Consider the following 12,821-nt stretch of genomic DNA (forward strand, 5'->3'; position numbering starts at 1 on the left):
TGCACTGTTACAAGAATATTTTTCTTTCTATTGTTTTCTATTAATTTATATAATTTTAGGTTAAGCAGGACAGAGTTCTTTTAAAGAAAGATTTACTTTTATTCTCAAAAGTTAAGTATGACAGGCTTCTGTTTAAGAAAGAGACCTGTTTTATTGTGTTAATGTTGTCATTTTGAGCTAAAAAATAAATGGCTAAATGATTTTAGTTTCCCATGTGTTGATATCACAAAGAATATGCATCTACTTAAATCAAATTCAAGTCAAATGTTTAAAAAATAATAATTTCACACACAAAAAAAGAGCTAAAAAATTCACCACACTGGGAAGGGTGAAGACAACTGGGTCGCCCGGCCCTGGCCACCAGGTGTCCCTTATTTATTTCTCAGGGAGTTGGCAACCCTACTCACAGCCCATTGTTCATTCAGTAGGCTAGTTAATGTCACTGTGCAAATGTACTGTTTATAAGGTTGGGGAAACCTGCAGTCAGCTGAGACTGAAGAAGTAACTTGGATCAGTGACAAAACATTTCTCCCACTCCCACTTACTTACTTGAATGATTGAACATGCATCAAGTGATTTTTAAGATGTTCTGAGTAATGCTTTAAATATGAAGCTATATCATAACATCATAACATAAAAATAACTGAAATTGTTCAAACTCTGATTTTTGATCTGCAGTGAACGACGGTGTCAACACTTTCCCAGCTCACGGCTGTGCGTCTACAAACCTGTGTGCAGCTGCCTCAAGCCTGGGTTCCCTACCTTTCATGCAGAATGTCAGTACCATAATAAGTCGACCGATCTGTACTTTGCCCACAACAACTGCAGCACCAACCACAAAAACAGCTGCTCCAACCACAACCGCAGTGGCACCAACCACAACTGCAACAGCACAAACCACAACAATTGTGTCACCAACAACAACAACAGGTCCTGCAACTATGACATCTAATACACCAACTACAACCGCGGTGGCATCAACCACAACAACAGCTGCTCAAACAACAACAAAGGCTGTTTCAACCACAACCGCAGTGGCACCAACCACAACAACTGCAGCACCAACCACAAAAACAGCTGCTCCAACCACAACCGCAGTGGCACCAACCACAACTGCAACAGCACAAACCACAACAATTGTGTCACCAACAACTACAACAGGTCCTGCAACTATGACATCTAATACACCAACTACAACCGCGGTGGCATCAACCACAACAACAGCTGCTCAAACAACAACAAAGGCTGTTTCAACCACAACCGCAGTGGCACCAACCACAACTGCAGCAGCACAAACCACAACTGCAGCAGCACAAACCACAACAACTGTGTCACCAACAACAACAACAGGTCCTGCGACTACAACATCTAAGGCACCAAGTACAACTGCCGTGACATCAACCACAACGACAGGTGCTCCAACCACTATAACAACTGCTCAAACAACAACAACAGCTGCTTCAACCACAACCATAACGACACCAACTACAACTGTTGTAGCACAAACCACAACAAGTGTGTCAACAGTGACGACAACAGTTCCTGCAACTACAACATCTAAGGCACCAACTACAATCACAGCTGCATCAACCACAACAACAGCTGCTTCAACTACAACCTCAGCACACACCACAACAACTGTGTCACCACCAACAATAACAGGTGCTGCAACCACAACCGCAGCGGCACCAACCGCAGCAGCACCAACCACAACAACAGTTACTCCGACGGCGACAACAGCTGCACTACTAACAACTATTACACCACCAAGCACAACTGCAACAGCACAAAACACAACAACTGTGACACCAACAAAAACAACAACAGCTGTGCCAACCACTATAACAACTGCTCAAACAACAACAAAGGCTGTTTCAACCACGACCACAGCGGCACCAACCGCGGTGGCATCAACCACAACAACAGCTGCGCCAACCACTATAACAACTGCTCAAACAACAACAAAGGCTGTTTCAACCACAACCGCGGTGGCACCAACCACAACTGCAGAAACACAAACCACAACAACTGTGTCACTAACAATGACAACAGGTGCTGCAACTACAACATCTAAGGCACAAACTACAACCGCAGTGGCATCGATCACAACAGCAGCTGCTCCAACTACAACTGCAACAGCACACACCACAACAACTGTGTCACCAACAACAACAACAGGTGATGCAACCACGTCCGCAGTGGCACCAACCACGACAGCAGCAGCTCTAACCACAACAAACGTTACTCCGACAATGACAACAGCTGCACCACTTACAACTATTACAACACCAAGCACAACTGCAACAGCACAAACCACAAAAACTGTGTCTTCAACAACAACAGGTGCTGCAACTACAACTTCTAAGGCACCAACTACAACCGCGGTAGCATCAACCACAACAACAGCTGCGCCAACCACTATAACAACTGCTCAAACAACAACAACAGCTGTTTCAACCACAACCGCAGTGGCACCAGCCACAACTGCAGCAGCACAAACCACAACGACTGTGTCACCAACAACGACAACAGGTGCTGCAAGTACGACATCTAAGACACCAGCAACAACGTTCATCGCATCAACCACATCAAACGTTGCTCCAACCACAATAACAACTGCTCAAACAACAACAGCTGCTCCTACCACAACTGCAGTGGCACAAACCACAACAACTGTGTCACCAACAACAACAACAGGTCCTGCAACTACAACATCTAAGGCACCAAGTACAACTGCCGTGACATCAACCACAACAACAGGTGCTCCAACCACTATAACAACTGCTCAAACAACAACAACAGCTGCTTCAACCACAACCATAACGACACCAACTACAACTGTTGTAGCGCAAACCACAACAAATGTGTCAACAGCGACGACAACACTTGCTGCAACTACAACATCTAAGGCACCAACTACAAAAACAGCTGCATCAACCACAACAATACCTGCTTCAACTACAACCCCAGCACACACCACAACAACTGTGTCACCACCAACAATAACAGGTGCTGCAACCACGACCACAGCAGCACCAACCGCAGCAGCACCAACCACAGCAACAGTTATTCCGACAGCGACAACAGCTGCACTACTTACAACTGTTACACCACCAAGCACAACTGCAACAGCACAAAACACAACAACTGTAACACCAACAAAAACAACAACAGGTCCTGCAACTATGACATCTAAAGCACCAACTACAACCGCGGTGGCATCAACCACAACAACAGCTGCGCCAACTACAACTGCAACAGCACACACCACAACAACTGTGTCACCAACAACAACAACAGGTCCTGCAACTATGACATCTAATACACCAACTACAACTGCGGTGGCATCAACCACAACAACAGCTGCTCAAACAACAACAAAGGCTGTTTCAACCACAACCGCAGTGGCACCAACCACAACAACTGCAGCACCAACCACAAAAACAGCTGCTCCAACCACAACCGCAGTGGCACCAACCACAACTGCAACAGCACAAACCACAACAATTGTGTCACCAACAACAACAACAGGTCCTGCAACTATGACATCTAATACACCAACTACAACCGCGGTGGCATCAACCACAACAACAGCTGCTCAAACAACAACAAAGGCTGTTTCAACCACAACCGCAGTGGCACCAACCACAACTGCAGCAGCACCAACCACAACTGCAGCAGCACAAACCACAACAACTGTGTCACCAACAACAACAACAGGTCCTGCGACTACAACATCTAAGGCACCAAGTACAACTGCCGTGACATCAACCACAACGACAGGTGCTCCAACCACTATAACAACTGCTCAAACAACAACAACAGCTGCTTCAACCACAACCATAACGACACCAACTACAACTGTTGTAGCACAAACCACAACAAGTGTGTCAACAGTGACGACAACAGTTCCTGCAACTACAACATTTAAGGCACCAACTACAATCACAGCTGCATCAACCACAACAACAGCTGCTTCAACTACAACCTCAGCACACACCACAACAACTGTGTCACCACCAACAATAACAGGTGCTGCAACCACAACCGCAGCGGCACCAACCGCAGCAGCACCAACCACAACAACAGTTACTCCGACGGCGACAACAGCTTCACTACTAACAACTATTACACCACCAAGCACAACTGCAACAGCACAAAACACAACAACTGTAACACCAACAAAAACAACAACAGGTCCTGCAACTATGACATCTAAAGCACCAACTACAACCGCGGTGGCATCAACCACAACAACAGCTGCGCCAACTACAACTGCAACAGCACACACCACAACAACTGTGTCACCAACAACAACAACAGGTGATGCAACTATGACATCTAAAGCACCAACTACAACCGCGGTGGCATCAACCACAACAACAGCTGCTCAAACAACAACAACTGTGTCACCAACAACAACAATAGGTGCTGCAAGTACGACATCTAAGGCACCAACTACAACCGCGGTGGCATCAATCACAACAGCAGCTGCTCCAACCACAACAACAACTGCTCCAACAACAACAGGTACTGCAACCACGACCGCAGCGGCAACAACCATGCCCGCAGCAGCATCAACCACAACTGCAGCAGCACAAACCACAACAACTGTGTCACCAACAACGACAATAGGTGCTGCAACTACGACATCTAAGACAGTAACTGCAACCGCAGTGGCATCGATCACAACAGCAGCTGCTCCAACTACAACTGCAACAGCACAAACCACAACAACTGTGTCACCAACAACGACAATAGGTGCTGCAACCACGACATCTAAGGCAGTAACTACAACCGCAGTGGCATCAATCACAACAGCAGCTGCTCCAACCACAACAACAACTGCTCCAACAACAACAGGTACTGCAACCACGACCGCAGCGGCACCAACCATGCCCACAGCAGCATCAACCACAACTGCAGCAGCACAAACCACAACAACTGTGTCACCAACAACGACAATAGGTGCTGCAACTACGACATCTAAGGCAGTAACTGCAACTGCAGTGGCATCGATCACAACAGCAGCTGCTCCAACTACAACTGCAACAGCACAAACCACAACAACTGTGTCACCAACAACAACAACAGGTGCTGCAAGTACGACATCTAAGGCACCAACTACAACCGCGGTGGCATCAATCACAACAGCAGCTGCTCCAACCACAACAACAACTGCTCCAACAACAACAGGTACTGCAACCACAACCGCAGCGGCACCAACCATGCCCGCAGCAGCACCAACCACAACTGCAGCAGCACAAACCACAACAACTGTGTCACCAACAACGACAACAGGTGCTGCAACCACGACATCTAAGGCAGTAACTACAACCGCAGTGGCATCGATCACAACAGCAGCTGCTCCAACAACAACAGGTACTGCAACCACGACCGCAGCGGCACCAACCATGCCTGCAGCAGCATCAACCACAACTGCAGCAGCCCAAACCACAACAACTGTGTCACCAACAACGACAATAGGTGCTGCAACTACGACATCTAAGGCAGTAACTGCAACCACAGTGGCATCGATCACAACAGCAGCTGCTCCAACTACAACTGCAACAGCACAAACCACAACAACTGTGTCACCAACAACAACAACAGGTGCTGCAAGTACGACATCTAAGGCACCAACTACAACCGCGGTGGCATCAATCACAACAGCAGCTGCTCCAACCACAACAACAACTGCTCCAACAACAACAGGTACTGCAACCACAACCATAGCGGCACCAACCATGCCCGCAGCAGCACCAACCACAACTGCAGCAGCACAAACCACAACAACTGTGTCACCAACAACAACAACAGGTGCTGCAACCACGACATCTAAGGCAGTAACTGCAACCGCAGTGGCATCGATCACAACAGCAGTTGCTCCAACTACAACTGCAACAGCACAAACCACAACAACTGTGTCACCAACAACAACAACAGGTCTTGCAACTACAACATCTAAGGCACCAAGTACAACTGCCGTGACATCAACCACAACGACAGGTGCTCCAACCACTATAACAACTGCTCAAACAACAACAACAGCTGCTTCAACCACAACCATAACGACACCAACTACAACTGTTGTAGCGCAAACCACAACAAATGTGTCAACAGCAACGACAACACTTGCTGCAACTACAACATCTAAGGCACCAACTACAAACACAGCTGCATCAACCACAACAATAGCTGCTTCAACTACAACCCCAGCACACACCACAACAACTGTGTCACCACCAACAATAACAGGTGCTGCAACCACGACCACGACCGCAGGAGCACCAACCATGCCCGCAGCAGCATCAACCACAACTGCAGCAGCACAAACCACAACAACTGTGTCACCAACAACGACAATAGGTGCTGCAACTACGACATCTAAGACAGTAACTGCAACCGCAGTGGCATCGATCACAACAGCAGCTGCTCCAACTACAACTGCAACAGCACAAACCACAACAACTGTGTCACCAACAACGACAATAGGTGCTGCAACCACGACATCTAAGGCAGTAACTACAACCGCAGTGGCATCAATCACAACAGCAGCTGCTCCAACCACAACAACAACTGCTCCAACAACAACAGGTACTGCAACCACGACCGCAGCGGCACCAACCATGCCCACAGCAGCATCAACCACAACTGCAGCAGCACAAACCACAACAACTGTGTCACCAACAACGACAATAGGTGCTGCAACTACGACATCTAAGGCAGTAACTGCAACTGCAGTGGCATCGATCACAACAGCAGCTGCTCCAACTACAACTGCAACAGCACAAACCACAACAACTGTGTCACCAACAACAACAACAGGTGCTGCAAGTACGACATCTAAGGCACCAACTACAACCGCGGTGGCATCAATCACAACAGCAGCTGCTCCAACCACAACAACAACTGCTCCAACAACAACAGGTACTGCAACCACAACCGCAGCGGCACCAACCATGCCCGCAGCAGCACCAACCACAACTGCAGCAGCACAAACCACAACAACTGTGTCACCAACAACGACAACAGGTGCTGCAACCACGACATCTAAGGCAGTAACTACAACCGCAGTGGCATCGATCACAACAGCAGCTGCTCCAACAACAACAGGTACTGCAACCACGACCGCAGCGGCACCAACCATGCCTGCAGCAGCATCAACCACAACTGCAGCAGCCCAAACCACAACAACTGTGTCACCAACAACGACAATAGGTGCTGCAACTACGACATCTAAGGCAGTAACTGCAACCGCAGTGGCATCGATCACAACAGCAGCTGCTCCAACTACAACTGCAACAGCACAAACCACAACAACTGTGTCACCAACAACAACAACAGGTGCTGCAAGTACGACATCTAAGGCACCAACTACAACCGCGGTGGCATCAATCACAACAGCAGCTGCTCCAACCACAACAACAACTGCTCCAACAACAACAGGTACTGCAACCACAACCGTAGCGGCACCAACCATGCCCGCAGCAGCACCAACCACAACTGCAGCAGCACAAACCACAACAACTGTGTCACCAACAACAACAACAGGTGCTGCAACCACGACATCTAAGGCAGTAACTGCAACCGCAGTGGCATCGATCACAACAGCAGTTGCTCCAACTACAACTGCAACAGCACAAACCACAACAACTGTGTCACCAACAACAACAACAGGTCTTGCAACTACAACATCTAAGGCACCAAGTACAACTGCCGTGACATCAACCACAACGACAGGTGCTCCAACCACTATAACAACTGCTCAAACAACAACAACAGCTGCTTCAACCACAACCATAACGACACCAACTACAACTGTTGTAGCGCAAACCACAACAAATGTGTCAACAGCAACGACAACACTTGCTGCAACTACAACATCTAAGGCACCAACTACAAACACAGCTGCATCAACCACAACAATAGCTGCTTCAACTACAACCCCAGCACACACCACAACAACTGTGTCACCACCAACAATAACAGGTGCTGCAACCACGACCACGACCGCAGGAGCACCAACCACAACAACAGTTACTCCAACAATGACAACAGCTGCACTACTTACAAGCATTACATCACCAAGCACAACTGCAACAGCACAAACCACAACAACTGTGTCACCAATAAAAACAACAGGTGTTGCAACTCTGACATCTAAGTCTCCCGCTACAACCACGGTGGAATCAACCACATCAACTGTTTCTGCAAACCCAATAACAACCTCTCAAACAACAACAACAGCTGCTCCAGCCACGACCACAACATCTTCAACAATGACAACAGAATCTCCAACTACAACTGCAGCAGCACCAACCATGACCACAGCACCACCAATCACGACAACAAGTTCTCAAACCACAACAACTGCAACAACAACCACAAGTAAGGTTCCTTCAAATTCACCTACTGCAACATCAAATACAACTACTGCAGACCCAACCAGAACAACAGCTTCAATCCCAACCACTATGTCTTCACCAACAAAATCCACAACGACAACAAGTAGCGCATCTTCTGCCAATTTGAATGTTTTCCTTTTTGTACTGGGACTCTTTGTCTTCACCCTCTATTATTAAATTGGAAAATCACAGATGGAAATCGCATAATAACCCATAAAACTGTGAAGGCACATTTTTAATGTCAATGTATACTTCTTCTCTTCTTGTTTAGTTGGGATTTAAATTTCATAAAATTCAGATGTGATTAAAACAGCTTGGGTAACGCTGAGGATAGATAACTATTTAAAACACAATTGCCCTTTTCCCAGTGACTTATAAAGTGTAATATATATTTACTTCGAAACGCATTTATCTATTCATTAAACTCATCATGCAAATGTCTTGAATAAATGTAATAGTATGCAATAATATGAATAGAAATATACATGCATATACCCATAACTAGTTATTTGGGGATTTTTGTTATACATATATATCGTCAGTTTTATGTTACAACAATTATTCAATTATCCACTGAATGCATCATTCATTCAAATGAATTACCCATTCAATGACAGCATTTTTAACACTAGTTCAGTAATTACACCAAAAAAGCCAAAGGATAATAACTGTGACCATGATAAAGTGTTCAACAGACATTACGGTGGGAACTTCTTTTTTTTGCATTGGAAATATACCATTGATGGGAAGTATGGTGGACCAAAAATGAGCTATGACAATATGTTTGTTTTGTAAAATGTTATGATTACTCTCATGTGTCAATTATTCTCTTGATTATTCTCAGTCATATTGATTATCACACAAGGCTGTACTTTTAGCATATCTAAAATTACAGAGCAAATTACCAAATTATCCGTATCTTATTTAAGAAGAGATACTCTGATCTCCCCAGAATGTAGACTTGTACTCTCTTCACACTTTATAAGACCCAATAATGCAATCAATTGATTTTCTACAGTACACTACTTTGCACTATCTTGGAAATATTTAAAAGATAAAATGTTTTAGAATAATCAACAGATTTTTTTGTTAAGAAATGTCAGGTCTTTTTTGGGTATGGGCAGAAATCTGTGCCATCAGAAACTGAATTTGAATAAGTTAAATTTGAATTTGAATTGCTCAGATTGAATCTGAATTGTAACTTGAATAAATGCTTTTGAAAACTGAATTTGAATTAGTCTAATTTGAAATTGAATTTATGGTTTGAAAATGATCATCACTAAATTGAAAATGAATTTTATATTTTGAAAATGAATTCATTTACTTTGAAACTGCATTTTATCCTTTAAAAATTTAGCTCTCGAATTATTTCAGTTTCACTTCTCACCATTCAGTTTCAGTTCTACAATTCAATTTCAGTTCCAAAATTCAGTTTTTTGGAACTTACATCCGGTTCCGGTTCAAGCGTAATCGAGCGCAGAGTATTCGAACTTCGTTTTACTAGCGGACCGCAAGTGGTCCGCTAGTAAACGACATCTTGAGCTGGAGCTGGAGTAATTCTTCTGAAGACATTCGTGATGTCAGTTGAGAAACTCTCAGGTTGGTAATAAATGTATTACATGTATAAAAACAAGCGTCATGTTAACAAATAATACCCATACAGTGACGTTTATGCGTGTTGTAGCTGTTAGCTAAAAACACTAATTTAGCGCAGATTGCCCTGGGTTCAGCGTTGACAAACAAATATGAAAGACTCCTTTCAATAGAATTCCAAAGTTGTCATCTTGTAGCCCTTCCGGAGTCCTCCACACTTGCAGAGGCCCCTACAGTAGGAAAACGTGCAAAAGAATGTCAAAACCATTGCTGTTTGGGTTTACTTATGTCTCACACAGCATCCCAAGTCTTTAGCTTACTTAAAACTAGGGGTGGGTTTTTATAATCGATTTATCGATTAAAATCGATTCTGGCTTGGATTACGTAAAATCGATTCATTAAAATCCTGAATCGATTTTTTAATACAAATTTATTTTGCCCGAAATGCCAGAATCTCTGGTGAAATCTCACAAAATTTCAACAACCACCAAACAGCTAAAACAGTAAATGAGAGCAGGAACATGGATTCTGCACAAAGACTTAAACACACAGCGCAGCCCGCGGATCAGAATCAGTTAGATGTCGAATTTCTCACAGTCGGGGCTGAAAGCCGACAGCCCGCTGATTCTGATCTGTCGGCGGGTCCGCGCTTTGTGTTCACGCCCTTTATGCGCTGATTGTAAAGCTGTTAGTTTGATGTCTCTCCAAACAATATTGACCGAACCAGCAGCAAAAGAAGATCCAAACTACGCTTCACATAAACATCGTCATGTATTCACTCTTACTTTTACTGTTTTGCTTCTACCATGAGGCACAGCTCTCTCTCTCTCTCTCTCTCTCTCTCTCTCTGTCTGTATGGTTTTCTGCATTATTCGCTTGCTTGTTACGCACAAGTCTACCTTTGTTTACAGCGCTATCGGCCGACTTTTTTTTTCTTTCCGTTTTATATACTTCCGAAAAGAAAACCTAATTTCTGCCGTTCAATGCTGAACAAATTTAAACTTTTTAAAATTATGCAAAATGCAAAACGCTAAGCCGTGTCTCTAATAAAACCGCTGTAACTTCAGAGGTAATGTTCATATGTTGATTAATGGTTTTCTTTCGTTTTTGATGGACTGCAGAATATTTTTATAAAATCCCAGGCCAGGAAAAATCACCTTCATGTGTTTCTGTGTTTTATCTTCAGCTACTTTGACACAAAGGCATCTGCTGTGACGCTCACACCTTTGATAAAGTCTTGCATGTGTCAGCTTCCTTTTTATAGATACAAAAATATGTAAATGTACTAATCTGAATTATAATATTTCTGACTGTCAAAATTTCCCATATTCAAATCGAAGTGAATCGAATCGAATTAAATCGAATCGTGGATCGAATCGATTCTGGACCTTGTGAATCGGAATTGAATCGATTCTAGAAATCAGTGACGATACCCAGCCCTACTTAAAACCCTTAGCTACAGTGTATATTTAGTCTAACACTCATCAGTGTCTGGATCATTACTGATCACTTCGGTGTGATATGATATATAACTTTTCTGTTACATAGTGTATGGTTAATTACACAGTACTCTTAACATACTCCTCAATTGTTGTGTTTGACAGGCAGACAGTTCAGAAATTGTCAGGTCAGCAAGACACTAGAGGTGGGAATCACCATACATCCCACGATACGATATTATCACAATACTTAACGCATGATACGATATTATTGCAATTTTTTAAAATATTTTGCGATATTCAGATTCTGTACATAAAGGTAAACTTTATCAATATTCATTTTATCTAATATCAAAGTCTCACACTCAGTCTTTCTCTCATTTCAGCCAGTTTTATTGTTGACAAACTGAACGGGTTGTATTACAGTCTAGTCCAACTTAACTGAATGCAACCATCTGGTACAATTATAGCTATTCTGAACTATGCAATTTATGAAAACTATGCAGCCCATTCAGCAACTGAAGAATTTGAAAGTAAATTAAAACAAAATATAATTTTACATTAAATAAAAAAGTTTTAAACTTAATTAAAATAAAACATGTCTTAAATTTAGTTTATTGATGCCAAAAAAAAAGTTAAGCACATTTGAAAGGAATGTCAGGATTCTTGCTCAGAAAAAAGAGCTGATCAACATGCTCTGAAGTCAGAGCATGTTGTAACAAAATATCGATTTCTGCTGTCCCTGTATCGATACATTATTAGAAAACAAAATATCACGATACTACACAGTATCGATTTTTTCCCCCACCCCTACAAGACACCTGCTAAATTTACTAACTTCTACCACTGTTCAGACTCACCAAGAGCCTCCCAGGTTTTGTGAAGCTAGACACAAACAACACATGCACAGATTACCAAATAACTTTTGAATCATTTGACACGTGTTTTACTGTTGTACTATATTAATTAGTTAGCATAAAATGATGTGATGCATCTTCTGAATATTGTGTCATTCTAGCAGACAGGAAACGAGTCAGGAGAGAGGGAGAGATGGCCGACCAAGTATCCACACAGAAATGACTAGGTTTCTTGTTGTATTTGTTCCTTTGTCAGACTTGTTGTTCCTTATACTTACTTATTTAAGTTCTCAATACCCATAACTTGTTAAGATGTACAATTGTATTATTTTATATCAACTTACAACATGTCTTCACAGGTCTTTTCCTGCTCTTTATGGAAACAAAGCAAAGCGCCGGTGCTTTCGAGGGCCTGCCAACCAATTCACACCAGTTAAAGAGATACAACTTAATTTTGATCTCTTGATCTCTTTTCAAAATATAAAATTCATTTTCAATTTAGTGATTAGTAGCTTGTTCAGTCT

The 12,821-nt window shown here is 43.4% G+C and overlaps 1 protein-coding gene across 5 annotated transcripts in view; it reads left to right on the forward strand.

Moving 5' to 3' along the window:
* LOC146499043 (uncharacterized) overlaps nucleotides 1–12,765 on the forward strand; it is a 41,143-nt gene extending 28,378 nt beyond the window's left edge. For 2 of the 5 annotated variants that reach the window (XM_085137791.1, XM_085137793.1), the window contains exons 29-31: nucleotides 679–10,007; nucleotides 12,459–12,524; nucleotides 12,657–12,765. In XM_085137791.1, the coding sequence (XP_084993917.1) occupies nucleotides 679–8,585 (7,907 nt within the window). In that variant the 3' untranslated portion in view covers nucleotides 8,586–10,007; nucleotides 12,459–12,524; nucleotides 12,657–12,765. The remainder of the gene's footprint in view (nucleotides 1–678; nucleotides 10,008–12,458; nucleotides 12,525–12,656) is intronic. The other 3 variants (XM_085137794.1, XM_085137795.1, XM_085137792.1) reach the window with 3 other exon arrangements.
* The last annotated feature ends 56 nt before the right edge of the window (nucleotides 12,766–12,821 follow it).

This window comes from Neolamprologus multifasciatus, chromosome 17 (assembly GCF_963576455.1).
Source record: "Neolamprologus multifasciatus chromosome 17, fNeoMul1.2, whole genome shotgun sequence".
Lineage (NCBI taxonomy): Eukaryota > Metazoa > Chordata > Actinopteri > Cichliformes > Cichlidae > Neolamprologus > Neolamprologus multifasciatus.